At 39.5% G+C, this 23,270-nt stretch overlaps 1 protein-coding gene across 9 annotated transcripts in view; it reads right to left on the bottom strand.

Annotated features, from left to right (window-relative positions):
* ERC1 (ELKS/RAB6-interacting/CAST family member 1) overlaps positions 1–23,270 on the bottom strand; it is a 450,240-nt gene that overhangs the window by 261,358 nt on the left and 165,612 nt on the right. For all 9 annotated transcript variants that reach the window (XM_060190339.1, XM_060190341.1, XM_060190340.1 and 6 more), the window contains 3 exons: positions 20,882–21,022; positions 19,521–19,661; positions 18,821–19,014 (listed from right to left, as the gene is read on the bottom strand). In XM_060190339.1, coding sequence (XP_060046322.1) covers positions 18,821–19,014; positions 19,521–19,661; positions 20,882–21,022 — 476 coding nt within the window. The remainder of the gene's footprint in view (positions 1–18,820; positions 19,015–19,520; positions 19,662–20,881; positions 21,023–23,270) is intronic.

Genomic DNA, 23,270 nt, shown 5'->3' with positions numbered 1-23,270 from the left:
CTGAGAAAATAATGAAAGACAAGGATCACAAGTTTTATTACCCCCCCCTTGACAGTTAAAAAAGAAAAAAGGTGACAATAGAAACATCAAGGAAGGGGTGGGGGTATAGCATAATGTTTATGCAAAGAGACTTTCATGCCTGAGGCTCTCAAGTCCCAGATTCAATCCCCCACACCACCATAAGCCAGAGCTGAGCAGAGGAAGGTAGGAAGGTAGGAAGGTAGGAAGGGAGGAAGGGAGGAAGGTAGGAAGGGAGGAAGGGAGGAAGGGAGGAAGGGAGGAAGGGAGGAAGGGATGGATCAAGGAAGAAGAAGGAAGCAACTTCCCAAAAAAGCAAGCTGATCAGATAAAGAACCAGTCATCATCAGTTGTAATGCTCTAAGAACCTCTCTTTTCCTTTTACAAACAGAGGCCCTTCTCCCTCAAGCAAAAACACACACTGTGGCAGCAATCTCTTCTCTTCTTCCTCTAATCACACTAAAACTACATTCTGTGACACTTTTATAGGTGAAAGATGCATAAGTATAAAGAAAGAAAATTCTTCTCCAAGCAATCATTTTCCTCACAAAGTACATGCAAGTTTATGCCAAAGCTATAACAGTAATTTCTACTTGGAAGATCTTTGATGGTATTAAACTTAAATTCATCACATAATGATAATCATCACAAATGTGAAGACTTGCATTCTAGGTATAATTTTTCATGGTCATATTATGCCATATATGCCTACATATGCAAATGACTATAAAAATAACTGCAAACATTTTTATCATTCTTTTAAAATATTTATTTTTATTTATTATTTTTATTGTTATTTATTTTTTAATCTCTTTATTGGAGGATTGATTAATGGTTTATAGTTGACAGTAAAATACAATAGTCTGTAAATGCATAACATTTACCAGTTTTCCACATAACAATTCAACCCCCACTCCAGAGTCTTTGACTTTGGTGTAGTACACCAAACTAAGTCCAAGTTCTGCTTAGTGATTTCCCTTCTCATCTTGTTTTCAACTTGTATGAGTGAGATCATCCCACAGTCATCCTTCTCTTTCTGACTTATCTCACTTAACACGATTTCTTCAAGCTCCCTCCAGGAGCCATTTATTTATTTATTTATTTATTTATTTATTTATTTATTTATTTCCAGGGTTACTACTGCTGGGGCTCAGTGCCTGCACCATCAACCCACTGTACCTGGAGGCTATTTTTCCCCTTTTGTTGCCCTTGTTGTTCATCATTGTTGTGGTTATTATTGTTATTACTGATTGTTGGATAGGACAGAGAGAAATGGAGAGAGGAAGGGAAGACAGAGATGGGAAGAGAATGATAGACACCTGCAGACCTGCTTCACCGCCCATGAAGCGACCCCCTACAGGTGTTTGAGGGCTCAAACCAGGATCCTTACGCCGGTCCTTGTGCTTCACATCATGTGTGCTTAATCACTGCGCTACTGTCCGACCCCTGAATTCACCATCTTTAATAGCTGAGTAGTATTCCATTGTGTGTGTGGATATATATACATAATATGATGTGATATATATATCACATCATATTCAGCCATTCATCTGTTGTTAGACACCTGGGTTGCTTCCAAGTTTTGGCTATTACAAATCGTGCTGCTTTGAACATAGGGTATACACAAATCTTTTTGGATAGGTATGTTTGGTTCCTTAGGATATATCCCCAGTTGAGGAATTGCAGGGTCACTGAGTAGGTCCATTTCTAGCCTTCTTAGAATTCTTCAGACTGCTCTCCTTTGTTTCTTTATTGATTTTCTGCCTACATAATCTGTCAAGTTGAGAGAGTTGAATTCCCCTAATATTACTGTGTTACATATTGCTGTAGCTCTTTCAGTAGATATTTATAATATTTAGATTATCACTCACTGGGTGCATAGATGTTAATAATTATTAAGAATAATCTGTTTTATGCTTCAGTTATTCTGTTCTATTTCCCCTGTTGTTTTATGTAGCTCAACTATTTTGTTACCCTGATCTGATACTGTATTAGCTTGTTCTGCTAGTTGTGCTCACACTCAGTATGACACATGCTACCATGCATAAAGAACAGGGTTCAAGTATCTAGTCTATACCTACACTGGGTAGAATCATGAACAGTGGGACAGGTCTGCAGATGTCTCTTTCACTTTCACTCCTTCTATCCACCCTCCCTTCCTTCTTTCCTTCCCCTTTCCTCTCTCTTTCATCCACCATTAAAAAGAAAAAAAGGGGGGTTTGGGAGATAGCACAGCGGTTAAGTGCACATGGTGCGAAGCACAAGGACCGGTGTAAGGATCCTGGTTCGAGCCCCCGGGTTCCCCACCTGCAGGGGAGTCACTTCACAATCGGTGAAGCAGGTCTGTAGGTGTCTATCTTTCTCTCCTCCTCTCTGTCTTCTCTTCCTCTCTCCATTTCTCTCTGTCCTATCCAACAACAACATCAATACCAACAATAATAATGACCACAACAATGATAAAAAAAAAAGGGCAATAAAAAAATAGCCTTTGGGAGGAGTGGATTCATGGTGCAGACACTGAGCCCCAGCAATAACCCTGGAGGCAAAAAAAAAAAAAAAAAAGATTGCAAGCACATATTCATCGTACAGGCACTGAGTCCCAGCAATAACCCCAGTAGCAAAGAAAAAAAAGAAAGGGGGGTGGAGAAAGAAAAGGGGTGGGAGGAGCAGTGGCACTCGTAGTTGAGCACACATATGACAGAGTTCTAGGACCTTAGTTCATTCCTCTAGTCCCCACGTGCAGTGGAGAAGCTTCATTAGTGGTGAAGCAGTGCTGGAGGTGGGTATCTCTCTCTCTCTCTCTCCCCACCCCCATATCCCTTCCTCTCAACATCTGTCTCTATTCTAAATAAAAATATTTAGTTTAGATAACTAATTTAGCAGTAAATCTCTAGAGTAAATAGCTTTGACAATTTAAATGCTTTGGGATGCAAGTAATAATAATGTCTCAAATGGCTTCAACTATATAAACCAGTGTAAGAATAGACAAATGAGATTACATCAAATTAAAAAAAGTTTTACACAGAAAAAGCTGTCACAATAAATAAAAGACAAACTAGCTAGCAAATGTGAAAAGGTATTTGCATATTACATATCCAGCAAGGAGTTGATATCTAAAATACATAAACTATCAGCTCAACAACAAAAAATTAATTCAATTTTTTAAAAAGGCAAAAGATTTGACTAGACATTATTCAAATTAAACATACAGAGGGCTCACACAAACATGAAAAAATGCTTCACATCACTTATGATTAGAAGTGCAAATTAGGAGCTCCAGTGGCGCAATCAGTGCGCAGTACTTACACAGAAGTGCAAATTAATACCACAATGAGATAGGCCCACACTCCAGTAAAAGATTAGAATCAAGTGCTGGTGAGGATGTGGAGAAAAGGAAACTCTTGTGCTGTTAATGGAATTACAAGTAATGATGACCCTATGGGATGGAAATTTCCTTTAAAAATTAAAAATGAGATAGATGGAAATGTTTTCCTTCAACCTTGCAACAACAAAACTCTACACAGGAACAGACTTCAATCTCAAACAAGTTTCTACAAGAGACTAAAGCTCAGCATCACCCAGAGCCATATACAAATTCAATGCAATCTCCATCAAGGTCCCACCACTTTTATTAGAATAGAACAAAAGCTACAAACATTTATCTGGAACCAGAAAATACCCAAAATTGCAAAAACAATTGAGAAAAAAATAAAGAAAAACAGCACTAGAGGCATCGTACTTCCCTATCTCAAAATGTACTATAGGGCCATTGTAATGAAATCTGCTTGGTACTGGAACATAAATAGACACAATGACCAGTGGAATAGAACTGAGAGCCCAGAAATAAGCCCCCACACCTATGGGCATCTCATTTTTTGACAAGGTGGCTCAAACTATTAAATGAGGAAAGGAGAGTATCTTCAATAAATGGTATAGGAAAAACTGGGTTGAAACATGGGAAGACAGCAGGAACCTCTCCCATTCTCTATAAAGCCCATATTTTTTAAATTTATTTTTATTTATAAAATGGAAATATTAACACGACCATAAGATAAGAGGGGTACAATTCCACACAATCCCACCGCCAGAACTCCCTATTCCGTCCCCTTTCTTGAACACTTTCCTATTCTTTATCCCTCTGGGAGTTAAGGGTCATTCATTATGGGGTGCAGAAGGTGGAAGGTCTGGCTTCTGTAATTGCTTCTCCGCTGAACATGGTTGTTGGCAGATCGATCCATACTCCCAGCCTGTCTCATTCTTTCCCTAGTGGGGCATGGCTTTGGGGATGCAGGGCTCTAAGACATATTGGTGGGGTTGTCTGCCCAGAGAAGTCAGGTTGGCATCATGGTTGCATCTAGAACCTGGTGCTTATCCCGGTTAACCAATATTTCTTCCAGTCCTGGAAGGGGGTGTGGCTCGTTTCCCTTTCATGCTTCTCTCGGTCTATACCATGTGATGCTGCATCTGATGATCTCAACCAAATCAATGTAACTAGTACCACCTTGACATGTTTCACTTTGGACAGTGTCCAGAGACATCAGGCATGGAATGTTAACCCTTAAGCTCCATTACTCTGGTGAAACTTTTTTTAGTTCACAGGACTGTTCCAAGTTCCATTTTGGGTGGCACACTTCCTAACAAACCCACAGAACATAGATATAAAACAGGGCCCGTGAGATGGGGCACATGTGCACATGTATCCATAAGTTGGGGGGAAATATAAACCTCAAAGTAAAAGTACATCATAGTTTCCAGTGACTCAATAAATGCAGCAAGCAAATAGGAGAATATAAAAAAGACACCATAAAGTACTTAATAAAATAGTTTCTACTTAGACTTAGATACCATCTTCACCCATTTCCTATTTCATATCCCTCAATCACCCTGTCTAACCTTGTCAGATAAAGTAAGGACTACAAAAGCTGGATAAGAGCAAGTGACCTGCATACTTTAATGATGGCTCTCTTGGTCACTTCCAGGCCACACCATCACCTGGGGCCCTAGACAGGGAATCCTGGTATTCCCACATAGATATGATGGGCCTAGACCTCTAACAAATCCTTTTCTCCACTGTCACTAATCATCTCCACCAGGAAAAGCCTTGTGGATCCACTTGTTGGCCTCTACAGGACCTTGCCCTCAATGTGGAATAACAATGGTAGGGACTGCCCCACTCTATGAAGGGAGACTGGTTCAACATACTCTGCTACTTGAAGAAAACTGGTCCTCAAATAATTGCAGCCTAGAATGTTCCTAGCTATAGCCATGGAATGCAAGCTCAGACCTACAGGGATGCAGAGGCTACACAGGCTCCTGTGCTGAATATAGGCCCTAGATCAGATCGATGGGGTTTACAGTTAATGGTATTTACCTACTTTTTCTATATTTGGGAGCTACTCTCTTCTCTGATCCAGCTTTCTAGTCTTATTTCCAACTATGACACCATCTCCCCAAACAATAACTTTAGCCCACCTGCAAGCTGTCAGGCTCAGGCAAAAACTAGTAAAGTCATGGGCCCCTTGGAATATAACTATAATAGACTTCCTAGCTTTTTCCAAAATGGAGAGCCCCAAATCTCATCTACCTGTAAGCTCTTGATTATTAAATAATTTGTTCTGTCTTCTATCTTACTGTTTTTTCAACCACCAAGTTGCAGATACTTACCATTGACGCCATCCTGACTTCCCTGGGGCAATGTTAACCCATATTTCTTCCAGTCCTGGGACCTCTGGGATGTGGCCAGAAATGTACCCCTCTTATTCTATAGTATTGCCAATATTTCCATTTTACAAATAAAATAAATACATCAATAAAAAATAAAATAATTATCTATTACCTTCTTAAACTGTTAAGACTGCAAGGAGCTTTCTCCCATTCTCTTTAAAATCTGTACTTTCCCAGTCCTGGAGCCTCTGGGTCATTGCCTGTATTTCTTGATGCCTCTCCTTTTGACAACTTACCCTGTTATACTGCTTCTACTGCCCTCAACTAAATTAATGCAACCAGTGCTATCATGCCACATTATGATGCCACTGCCTTTTCTCTTTGAAATGTATCCAGAGATGCAGAGTCTGGGATGTCAACCTTCTAGCTCCAATGACCTGGTAAGACCTTTCCTAACACATGGGACTACCTAGGTCCATTTCAGATGGTGTGGTCTCTAACAAAGTTACAAACCTTAGAATAAGGCCAGAGCCTAGTGGACTAGGTAAGTGTATACATGTTTCCATAAGTTAGGGACAACTATCTACCTCAAAGTAAAAGGACTTAAAATTCTGCTATGATTAGACTTAAATCTAATAAGCTCCGCAATCAAGTAGAAAGGCTTAAAGAAGGTATGATAAACTGTCTAATCAAATACTTACTACTCAGGCCTAGACACCCTCTTTTCATACCCCTGAAGTTCAGCAACCAGGCAGGTAGGAAACAGAGAGATGGACTCAGTGAAGGTTAAAGAATCATAAGATACAGAACATTCATCGGTGAGCAGAGACAGGCTGAACGGAAACTGTAGCACCCCAATACTATTAAAAGTTTTATGCCTTAACTTGACAACAGTGGGAAGTAGGAAACAAAAGCTATGCCAGGCCAGAGAGACAGTCACAGGGTAGAGATCCAGGTACCAAATGGGACCTTCTATAGCACATGAGGAAACTCTAGTATGTTGTTTTCCCTGATCCTTGTCTCATTATCTGAATGAGAACAAAAACAGTCTGGAAAGGAGAAGTCATACATGCACTAGGCCTTGGATCCAACAACAACAACAACAAAAGGTTATAAAATGGGTATGAATTGCACCACTACTCCATATCCTCAAAAGTTGCTGAGAGTAGTCATACTGGAATTCAGTTTCCATATAAAAAAGCCTTAGGAGTAGAACCTGGGAAAAGCTCTCTATCTATAGTGCATAGCCTGCCAAGGTCTGGTTTTTGCCCAGCATTCAATTTCGACAGGAAACTCTAAATCTACCTTTATTTAAAAACAGTCTGGATTTACTAAACCCAATTCTATAAACACCAGCTGTATTAAATGTTGACTTTAAATTTTGTTGATATAAATGTAAAGGATATATTAAACAAAATGAAAATCTTCTAAATATGAATGAGTTGATAGAAAAAATAAAGATGACTTTAAAAATACTTAATAGAAGTCAGGTGGTACTGTACCCAGTAGAGCATACACAATACCATGAGCAAGGACCAGGGTACAAGCCCAAATCCCCACTTGCAAGGAGAAAGCTTCAAAAGTGGTAAAGCACTGTTGCAGATGTCTCTTTTTTCTCTTTCCTGCTCTATCCCTCTCTAGTTCTCTCTGTCTCTTTAAGACAAGGTTAAGGAGAGAACAGGGGTGGGATTTAATAGTAATCCTTCAGGTTACACAATAATATAAATCTGTTGTCCTTTAGATAACTGAAAATTCCTAACCTTATAAGCCAAAGGTAATCTTCAACAAATATATAATTAGTATATTATTTTCTCCAGTTCAATTTGGTAGAAAAATAAACACTAAAGATTATTTAAATAGAACCTGAATTTAGTAAACCAAATTTCATAACAGAAACTATACTAAATATTAAATTTAACTTCTGTTAATAAAAATTTAAAGTACATGCTAATTAATCAAAATGAGAACATTATAAATTATATGAAAATGACATGGTTACATCTCCTTAAATATAAATGTTTCTAAACAGCATGTTAAATTGAATCTAAGTGAACTTCATAATAAACTCAGAATTTCTGCTGCCAACACAAGTGGAATCATCAGTATTTCTATACTAGGGGAAAAGTAGCAAATATAAGAGCAAAATTATGAAGCAAAGCACATTATGTGGCATGTAAGACAGCACTGCAATGTATTTCCATGACACAAATACTCAACTCAAAGGAATAGCATGAATAAAGAAGACAATAAAGACTTTTATAAGTCTGAAAAGATACTAACATCAGAATCCCATCTGCCTGGATTACTTTTCTCTCTAAATACTTTAAATATTTTAAACATTATGCCAAAGAAAAAGACTATTATGAATCTAAACAGAAACTCTGATGTGCTCACTTTCCAAGAGAAATTCTCAGTCTCAGAGTTCCTGACAATAATCTAAATTGATCTGTTTGTGGTCCAGGTTGTGGCACAGTGGTTAAGACATTAGATTTTCAAGCATGAGGTTCTGAGTTCAATCTCCAGCAGCACATGTACCAGAGTGATATCTTGTACTTTCTCTCCCTTCATATCATTCTACATACATAAATAAATAAAATCTTTAGAAAAAGAAAACAAGTTGATCTGCTTAGATAAAAGCTGTGTAAAAACCAAGGGTGTGCGTTGCTGCTGTTGCTGTTGTTGAGGAGGGGTCTTTATTATTATTATTTAATTTCTTTATTGGGGAATTAATGTTTTACATTCGACAGTAAATAAAATAGTTTCTACATGCATAGCATTTCTAAGTTTTCCATATAACAATACGACCCCCACTAGATCCTCTGTCATCTTTTGGACCTGTTCCCCCCTCCCCCCCCGCCCCAGACTCTTTTACTTTGGTGCAACATGCCAATTCCATTTCAGGTTCTACTTGTGTTTGCTCTTCTGATCTTGTTTTTCAACTTCTGCCTGAGAGTGAGATCATCCAATATTCATCCTTCTGTTTCTGACTTACTTCACTTAACATGAATTTTTCAAGGTCCATCCAAGATCGGCTGAAAACGGTGAAGTCACCATTTTTTATAGCTGAGTAGTATTCCATTGTGTATATATACCACAACTTGGTCAGCCACTCATCTGTTGTTGGACACCTGGGTTGCTTCCAAGTTTTGGCTATTACAAATGTGCTGCTATGAACATATGTGTACACAGATCTTTTTGGATGGGTGTGTTGAGCTCCTTAGGCTATATCCCCAGGAGAGGAATTTCAGGATCATAGGGTAGGTCCATTTCTAGCCTTCTGAGAGTTCTCCAGACTGCTCTCCACAGGGGTTGGACCAATTGACATTCCCACCAGCAGTGCAGGAGGGTTCCTTTGACCCCACAACCTCTCCAGCATTTGCTGCTGTTACCTTTTCTGACGTATGACTCTCACAGGAGTGAAGTGGTATTTCATTATTATCTTTATTTGCATTTCTCTGACAATAAAAGACCTGGAGCAGTTTTTTCATGTGTTTCTCAGCCTTTTGGATCTCTTCTGTGATGAATATTCTTTCCATGTCATCTCCCCATTTTCGGATGGGGTTATTTGCTTTCTTGTTGTTGAGTTTGGTAAGCTCCTTATATATTTTGGTTATTAGCCTCTTGTCTGATGTATGGCATGTAAAGATCTTCTCCCATTCTGTGAGGGGTCTCTTAGTTTGGGTAGTGGCTTCTTTTGCTGTGCAGAAGCTTTTTAATTTGATGTAGTCCCAGAGGTTTATGCTTCCCTTAGTCTTCTTTGTAACTGGATTCATTTCATTGAAGATGTCTTTAAAATTTAGATGGAAAAGAGTCCTGCCAATATTTTCCTCTAAGTATCTGATAGTTTGTGGCCTAACATCCAAGTCCTTGATCCACTTGGAATTTACTTTTGTATTTGGAGAAATATAGTGGCTCAGTTTCATTGTTCTGCATGTTTCAATCCATTTTTTCCAACACCATTTGTTGAAGAGACTTTGCTTTCCCCATTTAATAAGCTGGGCACCGAGGAGGGGGTCTTTAAATTAGCCTACATAGACTATCCAGAACTGCCAAGTAGAAACTTTCTAAAATTATCAACATAGGTTGGCTACAAGACAAGTTCCTTATTCTAAAATTAATCTAAGATGTTTCTATGAGGTAATGTTACAGATATAATTTAAGTCCCTAATCCATTTAAGTAGAGGAGATAATCCCTGACAGCTATGGTAGGTAAAATATATCCTTTGGAAGGCACTAAGAGGAAGACTATCGTTTCTCTAGGAGAAGAAAGAGCATTGCCTGTGGGTCATAGTTTGGGCACTTTCCCATAGAGTCCTATTCTGCTGATATATAACAGATATATACCATACTATGAAACAGGAATTAGGAAACAGTTTCTGGGGACAGGCAGTGGTGCATCCAGTTGAACACATATTACCATGGCCAAGAACCAAGGTTCAAGCCTGATATCTACCTGCAGGGATAAAGCTTCACAAGTAGGGAAGCAGTGGTGTAAGTTTCTCTTTCTCTCTCTCTCCCTCCCCTCTTAACTCTCCCTTCCTTCTCCATTTCTGTCTCTACTCAATAAATAATTAAAAAAAATAAAATAAAGCAGTATTTATTTTTTTTAATTTTTTTTAAAAAAATCTTTATTTATTGGATAAGGACAGCCAGAAATCAAGAGGGAAGAGGGTGACAGAGAGGGAGAAAGACAGAGAGATACCTGCAGCACTGCTTCACCACTCGCAAAGCTTTCCCCCAGCAGGTGGAGACCCAGGGCTCCAACCCAGGTCCTCCCGCATTATAATACATGAGCTCAACTAGGTACACCACCACCTGGCCCCTTTTAAATTTTTTAATTTTTTAAAAATCTTTATGAAGCAGTATTTCTTATATTTAAATGTAATCTTAGATTGTGAAATATATCCTACATTTACAGGTATACGGGTGGGTACATAAACCTCTCATTAAAACAGAAATTTGCTGCAGCCCATAGTAAATAGAATGGTAAATATCAAAGGCAAAGAGATAATTTTGAAGGCTGCTAGAGAAAAACAGAGGGCCACCTAAATTCCAAGATCATCATCTGATTTCTCAACAGAAATTCATTCAAAGTTCTGAGTGGAAAAGGCCTCCATTTAAGATTCCTTTATCTTGCTAGATATCAGTCAGGTTTGAATGAGAGATAAAGTGCTTTTCAGACAAGTAACAGAAAAGAAATTCACTACCACTAAAGTAAGCCTACATACTAAAGGGATTCACATGAAAAGAAAATAGAGAATGGCCTCAACAACAGTGGAAACGAAGTGAGAAAATTAAGCAAAACCCAACAAGACTATGGACTAAGATACAGAACTGAGGTTAGCAAAGAGGTGGGGGAACGTAGTGAGAGAGGTGGTCCACTAGACTTAGTAAAATGATATTGGTGATTTGGTGGAGTGGTGGAGTCACACATTTTGCAAGGTAAGGAAATATAATTCAAAAACATTTATAGGTTTGTAAACCAAGGTAATCTCAAAAAACAAACAAAAGCTATTAATAAAAATTTTAATGCAGCACATTAAATATGTGGTAAAGCAGCAATGGAAGAGACTCCCTAACTCTCCAAAGTAGCAGCTGAATCATCTTACCCCTACCACTCAAGAAGACTGGTCCTGAAATAGCCTAAACTGTTCCCACCGGTGACCATCAGACTAACAGGGACTAGGAGGTTACACAGGTTCCTTTGCTAAATGTAAATATATATGAGCCCTGGTCAGATTAATGGGGTAAACAGTTAACCGTATTATATGTTTTCTTCAAGTCTGGGAGCTACTCTCTGCCCTACTCCAGCTTTCTAGTCCTATTCTCAACTATGACTATGTCTTAACAGACAATATTTTTAGTCCACCTACATCAAGCTCAAGGAAAAATTACTGAAGTCATGGGCCACTAGGAACATACCTAAAATAAACTTCATCACTTTTTTTCTGCCCTAAGATCCCTATTCACATGTGCACTATTCCTACTTTTTGGTTCATGTTTATAAAGCATTATGTCCTGCCACCAAGTTGCCAGTGCTACAATGATTTCATCCTGACTTCCCTTGGCATACAACCTTATTAATGAGTCCCCGAACCTCACCTCTCCAGAGCCTTATCCCATTAGGGAAAGATGGGAACAGGATGGGAGGTATGGATCTACTTGCCAATGAGGATGTCCAGTGGAGAAGCAACTACAGAAGGCAGAACTCCCACCCTTTGCATCCCATAAAAAATTTTCGTCCAGGAGTTGGGCGGTAACACAGTGGGTTAAGCGCACGTGGAGCAAGGCACAAGGACCTGTGTAAGGACCCTGGTTCGAGCCCCCGGCTCCCCGCCTGCAAAGGAGTCACTTCACAAGCGGTGAAGCAGGTCTGCAGGTGTCTATCTTTCTTTCCCCCTCTCTGTCTTCTCCTTCTCTCTCCATTTCTCTCTGTCCTATCCAACAACAATGACATCAATAACAACAACAATAATAGCTACAGCAATAAAACAACAAGGGCAACAAAAGGAAATAAATAAAAATAAATAAATAAAATATATGCTAGGCACTATAAGACTCAGAAACTTTTATACTTTCAGTTCTACATGAACAACAACAACAAAAATTTTTTGTCCATACCCCCAGAGGGGGAGAAATGTTAGGGGAAGATGACTAGAAGGCTGTGAACTCTAATTCCATCAAGACCCAGAGAGAGAAGAGAATAAAGGAAGGACATCCAAAAGTAGCAATAGGTGGAGGTGTGGCTTAGAAAGGAAGAGAAGGTAGGACCACAGAATAAATGGGCTAATATATAAAAATTTGGGTAGTTATAGAAATAATAGTCAACCCCTATCTGTGACCTTGGAAGAACTACTGCTGTTTCCAATGGATCAAATGGAGACACAGAACTCTAGTGGTGGGAACGGTGTGGAATGATACCCCTGTTATAATTTTGTAAATCAATATCAAATCACTAATAAAATTGAAAAACAAAAAATAGAGGTAATACACTGTGTAATATAATAAGAAATCATGTTAGAACAGGAACTAATATTATGTAACAGCAATGTAAAAGACTGTTTCTCAAAACTACAAGCAATAGCACCGGGAATTCTTTACAATTTAATCTACACTTAATAATTTTAGAGAATTCTCTGTCCTGGATTTCATTATGGCACAAAATAGCTGCATCCGACAAGCAACTACAACTTATATAGCATGACAATGACCACAGAAAAGAACAACTGGAAACAGACTGACAAATTACAACTAACTCCATAATACCTCATCAGAGAGAACAGTTTGTCCACTGACATTATCTAAAAGGTACAGTTTGACTTGTATAACTGCTAGTTCTTTAATTCTGATCAAGCAAAAACCCCAAGCCAGCCCTAGCAGCAGCAAGAGTGGCAGCAGCAGTTAATTCTTCTATGTAGTATAACAGAGCACTCACTTTCCCAGGAAGATCCAAACAACCCCCCCCCCTTTCATGCAGGGACAGAAACCTGGCATGGGAGGTACAAACTGCAGTAGACTAACTTTCTTAGAAACAGCATGGGCTCTTGGGAAACACATACCAGAGACAAAAAGCCCCAATGGAATAGGGCCATGATAACATAAATCAAAAGAAGAAATTCAAATGGTAAATCACAGGAAGATAGACAACCACACAACAGAAAGTGAAATGGCAGCACAAGAAGCAAATGGTTAGTAAGAAACACAGCAGACACACACACGTGTAACATATTCCCAACTGTCTTTGATTAGTCACTAATATTTTAAACTATGTTGCTGAGTAGCAAATTATAGGAGAAGAAAATAAGTTTTTAAAAATGTCTTTTTGATGAAGTAGGGCACCAAAGTAAAAACCCTGGGGTGAGGGTGAGGGTGAGGGTGAGGGTGAGGGGTGAGGGTGGATATTCGGCTTCCCGGGGTGGCGGGGGGGCGGGGGGGGGAGGAGATGGGTCAGTCTTTTGGTGGTGGGAATGGTGTTTATGTACACTCCTATTAATTTGTAGTCATATAAATCACTATTAATTGATTGTATGTCTCAAACTTTTTAAAGCACAGACTGAGTCTTTTTAGTACATAGGCTGAGTCTTTGATATGTGGACTCTCTCAAAAGCCTAGACCAGGGAGAACAGAAGCAACCAGTGGCACAGCTATATACAAATAATGTCAAAGGACATAAATTACGGTGATGTTGGGTATTATACAGCAAATCCTAACAAAGGGATTTTTCAGTTAAACAATGTGATCATAACAATATCTATTGTCTTCTTGAACCCTAAGACAGCAGGAACCTCCCGCTTCCTCTTTAGAGCCTATATTTCCCCCAGTCCTGGAACCTTAGGGTGGGGCCCACTTTCCTGCATGCTTCTCTTAATTCATACCAAATGATATTGCATCCACCGATCTCAACCTAATCAATGCAACGAGTGCCACCTCAGCATGTTTCACTTCAGACTGTGTCCAGAGACTTCACGTGTGGAATGACAACCCTTCAGCTTCATTACTTGGGTGAGACCTGTCCTTTCATAGTATTCTCTAATTCCATTCCAGGCAGTTCACTTCCTAACAAAAACCTAAATACAGACCGGTCCCATGAGATAGAGCATATGTTCACACGTATCCATAAACTAGGGCAAAATATATACCTGAAAGCAGAAGTACACAATAGTCTGCAGTGAGTACCCCCCAACACTTCATCTGCACTATTCCAGCCTTTAGGTCCATGATTGTTCAACAGTTTGTTTGGCTTTGTATGTTAACTCTCTTTTCAGCCACCAGGTTCCAGATGCCAGCATGATGCTGACCAGACTTCCCTGGACAGAAGACCTCACCAATATGTCCTGGAGCTCCACTTTCCCAGAGCCACACCCTACTAGGGAAAGAGAGAGGTAGGCTGGGAGTATGGATCAACCAGTCAATGCCCATGTTCAGTGGGGAAGCAATTACAAAAGCCAGACCTTCCACCTTCTGCATCCCATAATGACCTTGGGTCCATACTCCCAGAGAGTTAAAGAAGAGGAAAGCTACCAGGGGAGGGGAGGGGAGACAGAGTTCTGGTGGTGGGAACTGTGTGGAGTTGTACCCCTCTTGTCCTATGGTATTGTTAATGTCTCCTTTTTTTTTAAATAAATAAATATGTGACACTGAAAAAAATGTCTTTTTCAGTACCCAAGAAACTGCCAAATTATAAAACAAAATTAACAACAACAACAACAAAAATATATACATATGTATGAGTAGAAGATAAAACTATGGTTTGTCAAACTTTCATATTACGTTCTATAAATTGGATAGAATATTTCCTATTTTTCTCAAAATTTGAGAATATATTGGCTAATAGAGCTATTCAATGTGCTTTGGATATCTTGAATAAAGATTATTTTTCAATTTTGTTTTTTTAATTATCTTTTATTTACTGATAGAGACAGCCAGAAATCAAGAGGAAGAGGAAGATAGGGAGTGAGAGAGACAAAGAGGTCCCCCTGCAGGGTGGGGACCAGGGGCTTGAAACTGTCCTTGCACACTGCAGTGTGTGCACTTAGCCAGGTGCACCACCTCCCCGCCCCTCATGTATAAAGATTTAATCCTATTTTTTAGTCTCTTACAAATCATCTCTGAAAGACAATACTGAGTGAATTGGGGAAAAGAATTTCAGCAAACAATCTGCAAGTGACACTGTGATAATTTAAAATGCCATCTTAAAAAATTTCATTCACTCATCCACAACCTAAAAGTATTGAAAAAGATGGGAGTCAGGAGGTAGCGCAGAGGGTTAAACACAAGTGGCGCAAAGCACAAGGACCAGTGTAATGATCGCAGTTCCAGCCCCTGGCTCCCCACCTACAGAGGGGTCGGTTCACAAGCAGTGAAGCAGGTCTGCTGGCGTCTATCTTTCTCTCCTCCTCTCTGTCTTCCCCTCCTCTCTCCATTTCTCTCTGCCCTATGCAATAACAATGACATCAATAATAACTACAATAATAAAACAAGGGCAACAAAAGGGAATAAATAAATAAATATTAAGAAGAAAAGAAAAACAGTATTGAAAAAGTTAAAATAAAAAATGAAAAAGGTAAGAAGTCAACCTATATTGTTCATACTTTCAGAATAGTAAAGCAAAATTATGAGGGCTGGACTTCTCTGTTCTAGTTTCCTGAAAATCAAAATTTTATGACTACAGAATAGGAGAAAAATATAGCTTCCTTTAAAAATCTTTTAGGGGATTGGGCAGTAGTAGCGTAGCGGGTTAAGTGGACATGGTGCAGAGTGCAAGGACCAGTGGAAAGATCCTGGTTTGAGCCCCCGGCTCCCCACCTACAGGGGAGTCACTTCACAGGCGGTGAAGCAGGTCTGCAGGTGTCTATCTTTCTCTCCCCCTCTCTGTCTTCCCCTCCTCTCTCCATTTCTCTCTGTCCTATCCAACAACAAATGACATCAATAACAACAATAATAATAACCACAACAAGGTTACAGCAACAAAGGGGGAGAAATGGCCTCCAGGAGCAGTGGATTCATGGTGCTGGCATTGAACACCAGAAATAACTCTGGAGGCAAAAAAAAAAAAAACTTTTTTTAAAAAACTACCTTCTCAAAGTAGCCTGTTATTTCTCAACTTTTAAGAACATGTGCATTCCCAAGACTCAGGCACCAATGAGTTACACAGATAAGTGATTTCATTCTGTCATGGCCAGATTCTAGCTTTTCAGATTATTACAGGTGATCAATGAGCTTTTGCTGTTCTTATGTACTTGTGAATCCATACTAAGTATATCGTGCAAAAGAAGAGATCAAAAGACATTCTTGGGGGCCAGGCGGTGGTGTACCTGGTTGAGTGCAAATGTTACCATGTCCAAAGGCAGGGTTCAAGCCCCCACTCCCTTTACAAGTGCTGAGGCAGGTCTTAAAGTGTCTCTCTTTGTGTCTCCTCTATCTCCCCTTCCCTCTCAATTTCTCTCTCTGTACTAACAAAAGAAGAAAAGATACATATGCTTAACTGTAAATATACAACATAAGACAAAAAGAACAAAAGAAATTCTAAAAGAACTGCCTGAATAGATCTGTCCAAATACAGGTCATTATGAAGAATCTGAATTCAGTAGAAAGGGAGTGAAGGCAAAACCACTGAAAAAAGGGGGTGTCGGGCTGGCTTCGCGAGAGGAGACAGACGACCCGGGACTCATGGCTGGGTTGTACAGAGTATCTCTTTACTCATGCAGAACGCAGCACAATCTAAGCCAAGCTAAGCTAAACCTAACACTACAACTTCAACTTACCACCACCAAAACGAACAATGTTGTTCTTATATACTTTCCAAGTAGGGTGTAAACAGGATGTGATATAGAGAGGGTGGAGAGAAAAGTGACTGGTGAAAATCAGGGTGTGACGAGAGGGGGTGGAGCATGCGAGAATTCTACCACTGAACCACTAATGCCCTGGAGGGAGTGTGGTGCTTTATGTAAATGTAAAAGTGATTTATGTAAATAGACCGCTTTGAATGGGATCAAACCAATCCCTATACAGGCATACCGGTGCTTGGTTAAGCAGAAGCCAGAGGGAGCTGGCATACTACCCAACATCGGAGAATATATATATATATCACAGGTACAGGTGTCTCTCCTTCACTCTCCCTATCTCCCCTTCCCCACTCAATTTCTCTGTCCTATAAAATTATATAAATAAACGTAAAAAATTAAGGTTGTCTAAATTGCACTAGAAAATATCCTTTCTCCTCCTAAGTTATATATATATATATTTTTTCTTTGTTTACAGAATCAGGTGGTAGCACATCTGGCATACACATTTCAGTGTACTAGGACCCAAGTTTAAGCCCCTGGTCTCCACCTGCAGAAGGAAAGCTTCACAAACAGTAGCAGGCTACAGGTATCTCTCTGTCTCTCTCCCTATCTTCCCCTCCTTTCTCAACTTCTCTGTGTCTCTATCCAATAATAAATACAGATGGAGGATACAGCATAATGATTATGCAAACAGACTCATGACTGAGACTCCGATGTCCCAGGTTCAACGTCCCACACCACCAGAAGCCAGAGCTGAGTAGTGCTCTGTTTAAAAAAATAAATAAAACAAACAAACAAACAAATCAGCCTGTACTGGTGATCTTGAGAGAACTACTGGAGGAGACAGAACACATAATTCTGGTGGTGGAAACTGTATGGAATTATACCCCTTATTATCTTACAATTTTGTAAATCAAAATTAAATCACTAATTAAAAAAAAAAAGAATCTCAAGTCAGGACTCCATAAAAGCTAAATCAGGAGATGGGGGGTAGCACACTTGGTTGAGTGCAACATTATCATGCACAAGGACTTGGGTTGAAGCCCCCATCCTCACCTGCAGGGGGACTTCACAAGGAATAAAGCACAGCTACAGGTGTCTCTCCCCTTTCCCTATCTCCCCTTCCCCACTCAATTTCTCTCTGTCCTATCAAATTAAATAAATGAACTTAAAAAATTAAGGCTGTCTAAATTGCATTAGAAAATATCCTTCTGGGGGTTGTACAGTAGCACAGTGGGTTAAGTGTACATGGCACAAAGCGCAATGACCAGCACAAGGATTCCAGTTGGAGCCCCCAGCTCCCCACCTGCAGGGGGGTCGCTTCACAAGCAGTGTGTCTTTCTCTTCCTCTCTGTCCTCCCTTCCTCGCTCAATTTCTCTATGTCCTATCCAACAATGACGACGACAGCAATGACAACAATAACAACAACAATGATAAACAAGGGCAACAAAAGGGCAAAATGGCCTCCAGGAACAGTGGATTCAAGTGTAGACACAGAGCCTCAGCAATAACCCTGGAGGCAAAAAAGAAAGAAAATATCCTTCCTTCTAAATTTGATCTATGCACAGATGATTACATGCTTCTCTATAATACAAGTTGTGGAAAGTCTAAAGATTCATTGCCCAAAAGAATACCAGAGCAACAACAACTACACTTGATCTTAGCCAAAAGGCCGAGAAGCGATGAGAGCAACAACAACTAAGAAATAGTCTAAATTAGTGAAAAAATATAAATCCCTTTTTTTAAGCTCTTAAAATAAGTAAGTACTTGCACCTTTCTAACACACCAAGTTGCAACACCTCCTACTCCTACCCCAACTCCACACATACCATTTCAGTTTTCCTTTCCTTACCTTTCCAACTCAGCAATCTTCTTATCTTTGTCATTCTTCTCATTTTCCACTTCCTTCAAGATTTCCAAGAGGCGGTCAACTTCTGCCTGGGCCTTGCTAGATTCATCTTTGTATCTAGCAATTTCTCTCTCTAATTGTTGTATTCGTTCATTCATCTCTGGACTGGCTCTGGCTTCCAATGTTGCCTCATGTGCCTACAAAGAAGAACATTCAAATTCACACTGCAACAGTGGACAAACAAACTCAAGTCCTTGCACATGGTAATGTGTGTGCTTAACCAAATATGCCATTGCCTAGCCCCATAGAGTAGACATTTAAAGGGTTCTCACCACACAAACACACAAAAAGCACCTGCATGAATGTATTAATTAACTTGAATGTATCAATATTTATATTTCACAATATAAATCAACTCACATTAGAAAATAACAAACAGCATGCCACTAGGGTTATCACTAGGGCTCGGTGCCAGCACTACAAATACATGAAATTCCTACAATATAGTCTCTATCCATCAGAAAGCTGTATTAGTTAACTTACGATTTTTCTAAGACTTTGGGGATTTTTGGGAGCAAATGAAATTCTGAATGTTGGGAAGATTATAATTCCATAGTAAGTTATTCCCTATGAACACCGTATAGCTATATATATATATACTCTTATTTAAAGCAAAGCAAGAAAATGGAATTTTTTATTTGACCTTTTTCAACTGTGACTCCATTTTCAAACACTCCTCTTTCTTTTGCTCCAAAGCAATTTCGAGTGTCTTAAGCCTTGAGTCCTTTTTCAATCCTGAGGAAGCCAGGGAAGAAGCATGCTCTTTCAGATCCAAGAGTGAAGCCTAAAAGAAGCCAAACACATCTAGAATAAGTAATAATGAACAAAATGAAGAGTACAATGTCTAGGGACCCAGAAGGTGGATCATTGGGTAAAGTACATAATTACTCATGTGTAAAGGCCCTGGGTTCAACATTTAGTACCTGTGGGAGTACCATTCTTAGCAGCAAGACAACTCCAGGGATGGTAAATCAATGTTTAAACTCCCTTCCCCCTCCCATTCCTCCTCATCTTCCTCATTCTTGTCCTCCTCCTCCTCCCCTTACCCACCCCATTAAAACATCAAAGAACAATCAAGCCAGCAACATCACATATGTACAATGCCCTGGGTTCATTTCCAGCATTACATAAACAATCAAATTTAGATTTATTATATATTTTTGGCTTATTTTCTTATTACTATGTATTAACACACTTCCATATCAAGAACACTTCTTCTTCTTCTAGCGTTTGCCCATCAAGAACACTGGTAAAATAAAAATCACTATTAACGTTAGTTTTCAAGTTTTAAGTAAAATAAAATGAAATACTATAAAATGCTAATTGAATAATGATTATATGTTCATTACCATAAAATCAGGAAGCATAGTTTTGCCAATGTAAGTAGTCAATCATAGTAATTACATAGACTTACATATAAAACTTTTTTTTCCCCTTTGAGAAGAAAAAAAAATTCTGCTAGAAACTAGATTCTGTAAATCTTCTTCAAGGTACTAGAAAGGCTCAGGGAATCTGCCTGAAGCTCAGTAAGCATTTTTGATGTTTAGGGCACATTAGCAGAATTTCTCCAAAATCAAGAACAAATTACATTAGGTTCCCAAACTGGCTAACAATCATTTTCAAATTCTCTTCTAATGCACAGATAACCTTTAAAAGCTGCTATAAATAAAGTATTTTCTTCCATTTGGATATTCCTTTCATCCATCATAATTATTACCAAGAGAAGCCTTGCCCCCTCGCCAAATATAACAGGGTTTTTGGCTATTATAGAATCTATAAAGATGTTAATAAGTAGCTCATCACAAAAAGGAAATAATCCAATCTACTGTATCTTTATAAGGCTTCCTGAAATATACCTCTAGGTTCTCCCTAAAAGGTCTCCTGTAAGAATATTAATGAAACTATCCATCAAACACCTTTTACATGCATTATGTAAACACCAAAAACACATACACACAATGTACTATCAAAGCAAAACATATTAATTGCATTTGTGATCTTAACCTCTTTCTCTGTAAGGTCTCCTTGCAAGAGGCTGACTTTTTCTTTCAAGTCTTTCAGGTCCTTTTTGTAGTTATCAATTTCTTCTTGCTTCTCACGCTCATCTCTGTCTCGTTGTTCCTTTAAGCGTTCAATTGTCCGCTCCTAAGAAAACAACACATCAGTAAGTGAGAAAATGCCTGTCACACTTTTGTCATATGACTATACTCAGCTATCACACTTCCTTCTGATAGTAATGACATGTTAATAGTTTACATTTTAAAATAATGTATCTTTCCTATCTTCTTGTAACAATAACCAAGTCTTGTTCTTTTTATTCCCCCTAAATTTCTTTTCCTATAATCTTCACTACTTTTAGGTGTCTCTAATGCATTCTTTCAGAATACTCTAAACCCCAAGTAGCCAAAACCTTATATACATCTCCCACACACCCAAGGAAAAAGAAATGTAGTTTTTATTTTATATATATAACTTCCATGTTCCTGCAAAGCAGTGGACACAACCCCACAATTACACATCAAGGAAAGGGAGAGGAGAGATCCTAATGCAAAAAAAGGGAAAGAAAGAAAGGTAAAAAGAAACCATTAAAACATCTATCTCTATCAACAGATACTCATGAGGGAAGCTTAGAAGTTGAAACACTTTAAATATACTTCTGGTATGACTTCTCAACATATTCAGGTATCAAGCCTTGATCCCTGGCAAGCAGACTAAAACACTCTGAGTTCAAGAAGCTTAAGGAATCTATTAATGACCCAGTTCCTTTAGAATATCCACAAAGGTTCTGTAAACCTCCTTCTAAGACATATATTTGGTCTCAGCTTAGTCAATCTTCTCTTTAAAACTCAGTTGGGAGGAGGCAGAGCCAAGATGGTGACTTGGAGACAACACCTGGCATTAGCTCTGCAAGGAGGCTGCTTTAAACCTGGGCATTTCGGGTGAGGGTAGGATTTCCTGACCAGTGGTGGAGGAGAAGTGCAGGGAGTGGGGGGGGGGGGGGTATCAAAATGAACCAAGGAAGAGCCCTATAACCAACCCTTAGGCTGGCAAACAGAGGATGAAAAGGACAAAGGAAACAGGGAATTGGCCAGGGCTGTGGGGTTTGCTCTTTCCCTCTGCACTTCCCCCTCCCCCAAGACCAACCCCCAAGCCAATGGGATGAGGGGGGCAGCTGCAGACAGGTAGGCCCTCCTGTAGAGTTCATCTCTATCAAGATTCCAAGGCTTGACGTCTCCCATTCTGGTCCCCTACGCCTACACTGAACTTCTCTGTTCCAGACTCTTGGAAACAGAGTTGGCAGTCAGCTGAGGTAAAGAACAAACAACTCATCACAGACCCCTGCAAGCGTCAACCCGGCTTTGACCTAGCACGTTATGACTGGGCCTTCCTCAATCGCTATCGAACAGGCCATGGCCAGTGCGCCGCTATGTTCCATCGCTGGGGAGCCAGAGACGACCTGAACTGCCCCTGCGGCTACAGACAGACTATGACCCACATAGTCAACGACTGCCACCTCTCCAGATTCAAAGGAGGTCTCGAAACTTTACATCAGGCTCAACCTGATGCTGTTGACTGGCTATGGAAGAAGGGCAAACGCTAGAAGAAGAAGAAGATTCCAAGCTCAACAGGGGCATCTTTTCCCAAACAAAGGCTCTCCCACCCCACCCCACCCCCAAACCTCTGCTCTTTTTGAAGGGAGCTGGAGCTCTCTCTGAGTGGCTGAATATCTAACCAATCTCAGCCTTTGCTGGGGCTATGAGAATGGTCTCCTTCAGTTTTGCTTGGGTTGGTTTATCTGTCTGTATTTCTTCCGACTACCACTTGAGTTTGTTTGATAGTTGCTTCTGGTAATTGTCTTTACTTTGTTTAGGAAGCGGGTGAGATTGTGTGCAGACAATCTGGAGTGGTTTAATCTACAGACTGACTGTTAGGATTTTTTAATTTTCTTCTCTCTCTCTCTCTCTCTCTTTCCTGATGTCTATTTTCTCTTGTCTATTTTTGCTTTCTTTTGTTTTGTTCTTGTTTTTGTTTTATTTAGTTTTTGGAGTGGAGGTGTTGCTTGGCTAACTGGTTTTGGTTGAATTACATTAATCTTTGCTTCTGTTGCTATTGTACTTTCTGAGGCTTGTGATTTCATTTGTGAAGGGACTTTGGTGTGGCTTATACTTGGTAGATGCAGTAGTTTTAAAGTTTTAAGTATAGTTGCTTTTCTGCTTAGTGTGAGATGGAAAATTCCTTGCCCTTTCCTCTAGAAACAGGACCTAATCATTAAGCCACCAGTTGTTTACAAAGCATCAGTAAGCCACCAGTTGTTTACCAAGACCCTACAAACAGGCAAGGCTTATCAGGGCCTTTGCACAAGGAAATTATTTTCTAGGAAGGGGCAGCTGAT

Source organism: Erinaceus europaeus, chromosome 4 (genome assembly GCF_950295315.1).
Source record: "Erinaceus europaeus chromosome 4, mEriEur2.1, whole genome shotgun sequence".
Taxonomy (NCBI): Eukaryota; Metazoa; Chordata; class Mammalia; order Eulipotyphla; family Erinaceidae; genus Erinaceus; species Erinaceus europaeus.
This window is presented reverse-complemented; position numbering and strand designations above follow the sequence as displayed.